Genomic DNA, 12,238 nt, shown 5'->3' on the forward strand with positions numbered 1-12,238 from the left:
CTATATTAACATATTTTATTATTTTTCCTTCTTTCTAACATTATATAAATGGATTCCTTTAAATCTCAATAGGGAAGAGGCACAGACTATAAAAACAACTTGAATAATGAGCATAAGGTTTTTCAAAACCATGTAATGAAGGCACATAATAATGTTAAGATTCCAATAAAATACATATATGCTTATAAGTAAAACTTCAGAGAAAATGTATGACTACAATTGGGACTAATACACTCAGATTTGGTTAGCATCTAATTAGTATATAAGAAGCTCAAGAACAGTGCCAACATACTTTGGAGCTAAGACTGCCACTGGAAGTAATCCACTAGTAAAATCAAAGCAAAATAGGTAAGATTTGCTTGTCAAAATGAAAGTAGGAAGAACCAAACAGAATCTATTAAATCTTGCAATGTGGAAAAGATATATTCATGTTATAGACGTCTATAAAAATGAATGCATCAACTGACAGTGTACAGGAAGTCCAAAGGACCCAAATTGTTCCAGAGTATTTCTAGCACTTTTTAAGGAAGAAGATGCCTTGTTGGCTACAGTTCGGTGACACTAGTTATCTAGATCATAGGGTCAACTCTTCTTTATTATTATCTGCTCAAAATTTTCCATTTATAATTTGACTATCCATAGAGATTTTCCCCCAAAGTGAAGGAATGTGATGATCATCTTGACATAAGGAAGTGGCTCTATACTCTAACGCTGCCTTAGGCAATAGAGATTTGGGTCAGGTATCTGGCTCTGCCCCTTACTGCGGTTACCTGCAGCATTCACACACATGCCTGATCAAGAGGGTTCACTTGAAGTTTCTGGCTCTGAAAGGTTAAGGTCAAGATGAGGTATAAATTCTGTCCTAGGAAATCCTGCCTAAGTGGCCAGCTTTTCCCTCTCTCTCTATTTTGATACAGAAGACCTTTCAGGATCACAACAGGGTCTCAGTTTGCTTTGAGATACATTACGTGTGATTAAAGAAACTGCTATAAAGCAGAAGCTGTAGGGATTGGAACCGAATCAGCACTGACTCCATGACAAAACTGAGAAGTTTATTTTAAAAAACTAAACTCTAAAACGTATTTATTTACTGTTCTTCTAGCAAGAGAAGGCAGAAAAGGCAATCAATCAATCAAATATTCAGTTACTTATAATACATAAACATTTACTTCATTCTGATACCTTAACTAACAACTTTCTAATAACCATAACCAGGTCAGCTGGGGTCCTTTTATTTTTAGCTCAGTAACTTGTAAGGATCATTAAAAGGTATATGGCAAAATGCTTGTTTGAGGCCCTATTTCTGCTACACCCAATTTTAAGCCAAGAGAAAATAAGATTAAAAATGGGATAAAAACTCAAGTTAAGCAAGGGAAAAAAAGGATTCTGAATTTCCTATCAACTTTGTTATACTTTTATGACTAGAAAACTTTTCTGAATATAGGCATAAATATTTAGTATACTTAAGCACATTATTTAATTCTTTCAAGAACTGATTTCTAAAAATAAAAATTGAGAAGCATTTGACAGCTTTTCAATTTATTTTAGGTTTTAAATTGAGATAAACCATCAGACACATGACTAAGACAGCAATTTTGGTAATTTCTGGATGATGCAGACACCTGTGTATTTGGGGCTGCAAAGGAATTTTTATTAGGATGATAGAAAACAGAATTGAAATCAGTTGCTGAATTCCAACCAATTCAAATGAATTATTTGACCTACAAGCTATGTTATCCTAAATTTCTCAATGCAGCTGCCAGAAATCTATTTTCCAAACGGAACAACAGATGGTTTTGAACAATACTGCAATATAGCAATTCTCAGTTTTTCCAAAGTGTTTTTCTCTGGCTAAAATTATTAACATAATTGAGAAAATAATTTTCAAATTTTTCTGAAAGACTATGCTATTTTCAAAGTAAAAAGCAAAGTTTAATATCCTAATGGATTTTTTTAAGCATTATCTTTAGAAATGACTCTATTTGCTAGTTTTTATTTATCTAAAACAACAAAGTGTACCCTTGCCCTCATTTTAGAGCTAACTTAATAATCCCACAAAGCCTGCAAGCACTTCAAAATGTATCTCTCCATGCGATCATTTCCAGCTCACAGTATACTGTTAGTTCAAAACTTTATCACTCTACGAGGATTACACAAACGGGCAATTAAGTCTGATGTGAGAAATACTTTAAACCTCTAAACCTTTGTAAATAATTGAAAAACGTCTCATTCCTTCAAACGTCACCGTGAACAAAAGAAATACAGCCAATTCGAATGAGGTTAACCCCTAGAGAAGCTTAATCTTTCAGATGAAATCATCTCAAGTTCCTTCAACTGTTCTTGGCAGATGACTCAGCTTCCTACTCGGTGATTTAATCAAGAACATCTACAAGTCCTGATTCTCTTTCCTTCTTTCCTAGCGCATTCTCTCCAGTGCTGTGCAATGACGTGTGGGCTTTGGGTCTGGACTGCCTGGATTTAGTCCTGGCACCATCACTCACCATCTGGGAGATCCTGAGGAGGACAATCTAAACCCTCTCAACCTCAAATTCCATTTTCAAAATGCTAAAACTGACCTTATAGTATGGCTGTGGATTTAATGCACTTAAGTTAACACACACAAAGAACTTCAAACATGCCAGGTATATAGTAAGTGCTCAATTAAGCGTAGCTATTATTATTTACTATTACTACTATTACTACTATTATTATTATCCCTTTTCTCTCGTCTTGGCCAAAGAAATGTCTCTTTAATATCTAGGCCACTTCAAGGTCCAGACCTCTTTCAATTGCTTGAAAGAAATTGACTAAATTTCTTAGTCTCACACTCACCCTGGACCTTACGCCTTTGTCCAAGAACATGCTGGCTTTCCTGCTTGTGAGCAAACCCTGCTCACAAACACAAAACAAAACAAGTAAAAAACTTCCCATGATGCAGCCAACACCTGTCTTAGCTATTTCACTCTCTTTCATACAAACCATATTTTTAAAAATAGTCTGTATTCATTTCCTCCATTTTCTCACCATTTACTCATACCCTTTGCAGTTTCACTCCTGAAGTTGCCTTCTGAACAATCACCTCATCACTGAATCCAGCAGCCTTCTCAGTCCTATTTCTCAACCTTCCTATGACAAATGATGGGATCTCCTTTCTTGTAAAAACTGTTCTACTAGCCTTCTGTGCCACTGCCTAGCCTAAACCTTCCTCCCAGTTTAACTCCCACTTCGCTGCTTTAGCTGGTTTCTTTTCCTACACCTTCCATCTAAACCTATACCCACAAGAGTTCTGCCTGCAGCCTTGCACATCTTTCTGCACTCTCCCCAACTTGCTCCATTCCCAGTCTTTCACTACCACGGGACTCCCCCAGATCCCGTGATTTAACTTCCAAATCACCGCCTCTAGTTCTGCCCACCAGCCCCTCCCCACTCTAGACCTGCCCTTCCTGGTTGTTGAAGATGTCTATTTGGTTGTTCACTTACCTCAAACTTACCATGTTCTAAATCAAATCTATCCGTTTTCTTTCTTAATATTTCCACTTTTGTTAATGAATGGGATGATCACTCTCTGAATTACCAAGGTCAGGATATCTGAATCATCTTTAGCCTTCTCTCTCCCTAATAGCCCATCATAGATAAGACAGTGATTATATGCATGCATTCTGGAGAGACACAGTGTGAGTTTGTATCCTGACTCTCCACTTCCTGCCACTGCGACCGTGAGCACGTCCCTTGCTTCATAGCACAGCTGTCCTGCTTACATGAGAAAATGTATGTAAGGGCACGGAGGGTGAACATTTGGCAAGCCATGATGATGACGACAAAGAAAAAGAATCTCAATGATCTCAGTGACCCTTCTCATTCCTTACTTGACTCTCACCAAATCTCATATAGACTTTATGTTGTCTCAAGTAAATTTAAACTCAGAGGGTCAGTCTTGGTTGTCAATGTGTAAGTGGCTCGAATTTTCATTAATCTCATCCAAGGCAATCTCAATCAAGACCTAGAACACGTGATATTCCACTTACATATCAATGTGGTTTTCTCTCATAGTATCCTAAATAAGAATGTAGTGAGAATTCAGCAACTGACCTTATTTGAACCCAATTTCAAGTAACATTCTGTAAGCTATATGATCAGAAATTAAAATCACTCTCAATTCTTAATAACACAGAGTACATTATCAGTTACAAGCTATAAAATCTTTGCTGTTATTACTCTAACCAACCAACCACCTTGCAGTCGCCTGTCCACACTTCCCCATGAACTGAAAACTAAATTTAATTTTGGCTTAAGAAAGATGTAAAGATTATAACAATTATTGGAAAAATATCAGAATCATATAATGTATTACAAAATCAATATGATGCTATCCTTTGCTGTGTTATCAGTGAATTTCTAGCCCTGCAAGAAAGTAGATTTGATTAGATATTTTTATAAATGTCCATATAAATATGTACCACATTTAATTAAATATCTAGGGGACCATTACCACTAGAAGCAGTTGTCCTGAGAGAAGCATATTTATGTATTAATTAGATGCCTCTAGTTATTCATTTCTACAAAGAAAGAGGAGGAGGATTACCGCTAAGGATTGGAGCTCTCGTGTTTCTTCCTCTGCGGCTGAAGCATGATATGACAGAACCTACAGGGCGAGAAAAGAAGGAATGCAGGTTATACAAGAGAGGACTACCAAACACAGACCACAGTTTCAAGCCTGAGATTCTGCTAAAACTTCCTGCAGAGACGGCTAGACTCCTCAGAACATCATATCTTGTTTGCTGCTTTCTTCAACAGAGAGAAAATCCCAGACTTTGATTCAAATGCTTATTACGGAAACAGAAAGTTATACTCCCTATGTTCAAAGAAAACTGTCACTTTTCCTCTGACATTGTTGATATAACAAACACATTATGTATAAGCCACACTCTTAGGTCAAACTTGACAGAAAATTTTGGGTCACTTTCTTTTAAAAAAAACTGACTTTAGTTATTTTTACTTGTGTACAGAATCAAGATAAAAGACCTCTGCATAAACTGACATTTTAACGTTGATATTTGGAAAGAAAGTAGCCTAGAAGTGGCTCTCAGATGAAGTATGTAACCACTGCAGAATTCATAAGGAAAAACTGCACAGCGGAGATATAATGTCACACAGACTCAAGGATCCTTTTACACTCATATGATTCAAAAACTGAGAAGAGTAGGGCTGGTCTATAAATCTATCCATTAACAGCTGAGGACACCTAGGCTCAGGGATCCTCATGACTCGGCTGTGAGCTCACACCCAGTGGGAAGACAAGAGGGCCTAGAACCCAGCTTTCAACTCCCAATTTAGTACACTTCCCATCGCCCTAGTGAGTTAAGTTGTAAGAAGATGGTAAGGCAGGTTTACTGTCTTCTTATAACTTAACATGAGAATCATTCATTCCCATTTTCAAAAGTGGTAACTTTTAAGTAATGGAATAATATTTTAGACATTCTTTTAAACCAAGGTAGTGATTGCATTTTAAACTATCATATTTTAAAAACACATTTTTAAAACTTCATTTTTGACAGAGTCAACACAGATTTACTAAAATCCCTCAAAGTTTTAAAATCAGTGATAAAAAGGCATCCCATGTTCAGACTTTAAATGGTGAGCCAAGTAATTCAGCAGCCCAAACTAGTTTCCCTTGAACTAGTTTTTAAAATTTTAAGCAATTCAAAATCTAAAGCCAAATGGTATATACATCTACTATCTTGTGATTCAGAATGTTATAATACTATGATACACTTGATTTGTCTTAGTGTTTGAACCATTAATCACTAGGAAACCTCAGGAACCTTGGACTTGCTGTCTCCTGCTCCTGTGAAATGGACAGGTCATGGCTAAGCTGCTGCTGACACCACAGAGGTGGTTTGTTGAGAAAGGCTAAGGCTATGACCATGAATTAGTCTAATATAAATCAGTGCAATGCAACATGGATAAGTGAATAAAGGAATAACAGGACATTCTAAGTTAAAAAAATTAATTCCATCACACACTGAAGATAAAAATAGCACCTTACTCGTAGGGTTGTGTGGATTAATTTTGTTAACACAAGTGAGAACACAGAGTAAGCATTTGATAAAGGTTAGCTATTATTGTTGTTGTTTTACTGTCATTATAATGATGTTTTCCAGGTCAAAATAATTCCCTGTCATAAGAAAACATGAGGGGTTCATGTCCTTAGCTTTTATCCAATACATCAGAAGAAAAAATTTTTTCAAGGTTAAACCTGTGATTGTACATATGCCTTCCTATAATGAATTGAAATTGAAATGTATACATTAAGTGAAAGCCTAATGACTCATATTTAACTCAAGTAAAACTATAGTGTAAAAATAGAAATAAATCTCAACCAGGAAAATATTCAGAGATTTTGAATAAAATGATATGATATGTGGGATTTGCTTCAAAATAATCAATGGATTAATAGGGAAGAAGAGTGCAGAGAAGTGAGCAAGGGTATGGATGGAATAATAGTAGCCACAGGTCAGTAATTACCGAAGACAGCTAATGAACACGTGGGGGCTCCTTAGCTATTCTCTCTACTTTAGCATTATGTTTGATATTTCCCAAATAGGAAGTTTTTTTAAAAAGAGATAACTTCTAATTGATAGCTGGCTTCGATTCAATTCTTCAGTGCAAAGCCATGGAAACAGTAAAAAAAAATTTGCTTAAAAATTGTATATGCACACACACGTACATATATGTACATGTGTGCATATATGTAATTTGAAATATATGTATATTTGTTTGTATATATACACACACATACATATGTGTGTGTGTATTTGAAACAGATTTCTACCGGTTTCTAAGCCAAGGTCTCTTATGTAACACTATAGCAAAACTATTAGTGTTATATATTCACATTAGAAAGTAAAGCATACCATCTTGGTTATTGGTAAATCTTGACTTATATATCCTTCTAGCTCTTTAGGTTAGGTATCTGTTTATTAGGGGTTGGAGGAAAAGTTAATGATCCATATCCCAAACATTGATTTCCACTGATCCCTACTAGCTAAGAGTAGGCAAACATTAAAGTATATTTCACACCAGTGTATAAAGGACGAAGTAATGCCCTTTATGAAGTCTATTTCCCTAAGTTGGTCTATGATGTAAGAAATTTCCATGTTACACGAAGTGAACATCTTCAGGCAGTTAGTGAAGTACATCTGGAAAGGGCTGGCCCACTTGGGTAGGCTTGTCCTGCTTGGGAGGGAGTCTGCCTGAGGTCAGTGCCCCAAGCCAGTGGTTCACATTCACAGTCACCTGGGCGAGCTCTGTAATAATGCAGATTCCCAGCCTCTACCCAAGCCTTATTGAATCAGAATTTTCAGAAGTGGGATCCACAAATCTGTAATTTGAAAGACTTTCACTTTTCCTCATTTCTGATTCTGAGTGCTTAGGATTTCTGTTTCTGTTTTTTAAAACGTGTGAATACAACTGCTCACAAGGAGAGATGGGGAGGCTCAGGCAATGGGGAAGGGACAGACGGGGTGCAGTGGCAGTAGACATCTGTGTGAATGGATTATTAAGGTCAAGGACTGCTTCTGGCCGAAAAAGCAGAGGACTGAAGGGACCAACGGCTGGAGCTTTGGTTTGGTCATAAGGCCCCTGACAAGTTTCTAAAATATTCTGGGTCTCAGTTTCCTCAGCTGTTTAAATGAGAGAAGGATCTGATCATCTAAAGCACATGACTGTCGTAAGGATACAGTGATGTAACAGACACCAAGAGCTGTTACAGGGAGAGGTGTAAGTTGAGAGTTTGGCCATAGAGACTGAGAAGTCCCGTACGTGTCAGCCCACCTCTAACGTGACCATCTGCTTGGCCATAGCTCTCTCCACCGCTTCGTACATCTGTGTGTTCTGGATCCCCAAGCCACAAAAGATGACAAAAGCTTCCAGAAACTGTTCATCATTTCGGTTGAAAGGCTTAATTTTGCCAGTGGTCTCCTCCATCTTATTAGCAAGTTGGCAAACCCCTGTAAGAATTCAAGAAGTCAAGCAAATGTTACTCTTCATCATCACAGTTCTCACTGACTTTAAGACCCCCCCCACCACGACTGTCTTACACTTTTCTCTTAGGAATGCTTGGTATCTCCAAATAAGCAAATGAATCCTCACAAATATAAGCTAGAAAAGTCATCTGAATCAATTTACATGAGAACTTGTTTCACACAGCCCTAAATGTATGTTGTCTGTGTTCAAAAAATCCTAGAGTACTATTTTCTTCCAGACTCGGTCGCGAATTTCAGATCAGCTGAGTCCCCAAAGACAATTTGTCCTTTGGAGACTAATTGGATTTTTGTACATTTGCCAAGAGAGCAATTTTGATGCACATCAGAATTTTGGGTCACACAGACTGCCTCTCCTTACTGAGAAACCAGAAGTTAAATAACACAATTACATACAAAATAGAATGGATGAAACAGACAATTTACATAGACAGTCTAAAGTTTCAAATATGCACCTCTGCATCCAGGAGAATCATATTTCCAATCATTTTTGATACTACAAATAAATGCACATAGAAATGTCTATTTAGTGAGAAATAAAAGCAGAACTAATCTTTGGAGACAATCGTAACCTAACCTCCCAAATCCTGGCCTTTCTTAGAAAGTCAAACACGTAGTCGATATGAATAGAAGATTACATCAAATCTTTACTGAACTAGTTGTTCTATGGGACTCTGAGCCTAGTGGTCTCTGTGAGGAGTCTGATGACCTCCTACCTCTGGGTAACACACTGTTGTTAAAGTCCTCATCTCTTCTGTCTCTGCATATGTAATATAGACTTCCATCATGTGCATGTAGGTACAGTGCTTTAATACACACATGAACTCTAGTCTGCACAGTTTATACTGTGAGAAAGGTGTGCCCACGCCCATTTTACAGATGAAGAAACTGAGTCTCAGGAAGGTTAAGTCATATGCTCCAGGTCACTTAGCTAGTACGCTTATGTCTAAAATTGAAACCCCAGCTCAGCCTAGCCCCAAAGGCTAGTTTATTACCACACTGCTGCTCTGTGCCTTTTCACCCCTGTCAGATCATTGCTAGCAGTTCCCTGACTGCACTTTGCTTGCCCACACCTTTGCCTATGCTTTCCCGCTGGCCTACTCTGCTCCCCACTGCTCTCTTTCCTGTTGTCCAATAGATCCCTACATGCCCTTCACAGCGAGCTCCCACAGGCCTCCCACTTCCCGGGTGAGGCGGCCACTTCTCCTTTCTATCTCCTTAACTTTATCATTTGGAGTATCATGGGGGATTTTATTTCTGTCTTTCTTTCTGGACGTACATATCTTGGGCTTAGAGATTTTATTTTTTCAGTTCCACTTCCTCAGCCAGCAATGCCTGGCATATAGCAGGACTCAAAAAATGTTTACTGAGTTAATGAAAGAATGAAGGATTGCGGCTCTGACCCAAACCACTTTCCCATGAAGACTATATTCTGTTATCTCTTATTTTTCCTGGAGCACAAAAGGATTTTATAGCGTCCGTGACGATGCATGGTTGCATATGAAATCCCTTTATTACCACTGGTGTGCACTTTATTTTTAACCCTACAAATTATCTGTATTCTCATGTTGCTCTTTTTTGTTTGTGGGAGTTTTTCTACTTTAGACAGTAAAGGCATCCTTATCTATCTGTATTAGTATGGCAGAGATTACTTCTCTAACACATTCCATTATCAAGAAAAATTTTAAACAAGACATAATGAATCTGGACACTGCAAGTAAAAACTGTGAGTAAATATGGCAACCGGTATTCATTACCTTAAAAGACCATGTCCCACGTACGGTAGAAACGCCTGGGTTATATCCGCCAACCTTTGTGAATCCCCAAATTATAAATATGGAACTGTTTATATAGGCTTCTGGCTATCTCCCAAATCACATTTTCTTGAGGGTCACGCATTCTGTGCCTTATCCTCACATCACAATGTGACTGCCTTTCAATCTTTACTAAAGCTTTCTCCTAGTTGATGGCCATTTTTCATAACCAAGATTTTTCTTTATATCACTGCATAAGATTGATTGCACGTATGGGAAGGAAAAGACAACCCGGAGGGGTTGAGACGTGGCCATCAGGCAGTCTGCTGGGCCTGGGACCGAGGTAAGGAACTCTTTCCTGGACAGCGGTTCAAATCTGGGCCTCAGCCAACAGTCAGTGAATGAATATATTAAGCGGTATTAACTAATACCTCAGGAATTGAAAGGTACTAAAATGGCATGTTAAGTGTACAAGTAGGAAGAGTTGGCTGTAACAACCACAGCTCTGGGCAGAACAGCTAAAGTGTGTCTGTGTCACAATCCACCTCTATAGATACAGACACGCAGACACAGAGTTACGCTCAGGGCAAGAAAATGGGTAAAGACAAATTATCCCTTTAGGAATATAATTTAATCCTTCTTTGAAAGCAGTCACGTTTATACAGCATTCAAGACAATCCTGTTGATCTCTTTACACCCTTCATAAAATTTAATTCTATCAAACAAAAATACCCAAGTCGGAAAAAAAAAAAAAGCTATGAAGAAGAAAAGGTTCATAACAAACAAATAGGGTTCTTTGAGAAAATGTAAAGCTTGGGCCCATTTACAGATGTTTTTCACAACTTATTCATTAAAGATCTGGAAGAGTGGATGAAGAGTACAATAATGAAATTTAAAACTGGTCATTTGAAATGCCACATCTACTAGTAAACCATATAAAATCAGAATCACTTATATATAAAAACAAAGTAGTTATTGCAGAACCAAAAATAAAACAAAATCACTCAACAAAAACCAATAACTATATACAAAAATAAAATAAAATATTCAAAAATATATTAGGAGAAAACCAAGAAGTAGTACAGTTAGATAGCAAACTATCAGTGTTAATATTAGAGTTCACAAAGTACTTGTCCAGACATTATTTCACGCGGTCATCACAGCAGCTCTGAGAGCTAGTTGGCACTGAAGGCATCTTTGGAAATTATGCTGAAGGGACTAGACAGTTTCTAAACACACACTTATGTTTCCTTTTCTATAATTCCAGGGATCAGATGTTGTTACCAACCACAGTTTTCCTTTTGGCCTCTTGGCAGAGCAGGGGGTCAATTCTTATATCCTGCTTGTGGTCTCCTGTCCTCTCTCCTGCACAACATGGGCTCCAAAATTAGCATCCTGTCTTGTTAATGTGTAAGACTTACCCTTCTACCCTTGTCACCTACCTTGCAAATAATTTTTTCCCACTTGTTATTTGTCAATTATCTTAACTTAGGGAGTTTTTTGGTTGTAGAAAAGATTTCATTTCTCAAGTAACTAAAACAGTTATCTTTTAAGTTTTCAACTATAGTGTCTTGCTTTTAAAAGAAGCTTCCCCATTTCAAAGTTACATACAAACCTATATTTTCCTCTGGCACTTTTACAGATTCATTCTATCACATGTAATCTTTTAATTCTACTTACTTTTTTCCCTAAATTGCTACTGGATTCTTGCAAAACATAAATAGTTATCCATTCTTTAATAATTTGAATTGTCACCTTAAATAATAAATTCATACTTATTTCAACTATGTACTTTTTTCACATTTAAATGTTATGAAATCAGTATGCATCCTAATCAATTGCTTGTCATTATGTAATTGAAATCATTTTTCTCTTTCTTAAAGATATATAAAATGGTGTCTTTCAACCAATGGCACCTTAGAAACAATGAAATATACTCTATTATGCACAGTAACACAACTGTTATATCAGACTTGAGTCTGCATTTAGACTTTCTACTGTGTTCCATCAATCTTGCCATCTCTTCTAGCACACATATAATACTTTTAATAATGTTACTTATACAGCATTATTTTAATTTCTGACAAGGCAATTCTCTATCCATCAACTCTGATTATTTTTATGCTATTCTTCCAGATGAATTTTATATATGTTGGTCAAGAACTCCTCTACCCCCTCAAAAAAAAATCTTATAAGGACATGTATTAAAATTGATATAAATCTGATCTGCAAAAAGTTAACATCTTAAATAATAGATTCTTATTGTCAGGAAATGTTATATCAGTTCACTTACTTAAAGATAACTTAAAGACTTTCAAGTTATCTAGTAGACTTTTATAGTTTTCCTCATATAGATGTTCCTATTTCTGACCAAGTTTATTCCTTGTTACTATTGTAAACAGGATGATTTTTCCATTATTATTTTCTAACAAATTTGTCTTG

At 36.8% G+C, this 12,238-nt stretch overlaps 1 protein-coding gene and 1 long non-coding RNA gene across 12 annotated transcripts in view; one reads left to right on the top strand and one right to left on the bottom strand.

Moving 5' to 3' along the window:
* Positions 1 to 12,238, top strand: part of LOC117199543 (uncharacterized) — a 167,427-nt gene that overhangs the window by 112,766 nt on the left and 42,423 nt on the right. The gene's annotated exons all lie outside the window — the stretch shown is intronic.
* Positions 1 to 12,238, bottom strand: part of PDE5A (phosphodiesterase 5A) — a 136,796-nt gene that overhangs the window by 41,999 nt on the left and 82,559 nt on the right. For both annotated transcript variants that reach the window (XM_004265087.3, XM_004265088.3), the window contains exons 10-11: positions 7,834 to 8,009; positions 4,583 to 4,642 (exon numbers count right to left, since the gene is read on the bottom strand). In XM_004265087.3, the coding sequence (XP_004265135.1) occupies positions 4,583 to 4,642; positions 7,834 to 8,009 (236 nt within the window). The remainder of the gene's footprint in view (positions 1 to 4,582; positions 4,643 to 7,833; positions 8,010 to 12,238) is intronic.

This window comes from Orcinus orca, chromosome 4, assembly GCF_937001465.1.
Source record: "Orcinus orca chromosome 4, mOrcOrc1.1, whole genome shotgun sequence".
Taxonomy (NCBI): domain Eukaryota; kingdom Metazoa; phylum Chordata; class Mammalia; order Artiodactyla; family Delphinidae; genus Orcinus; species Orcinus orca.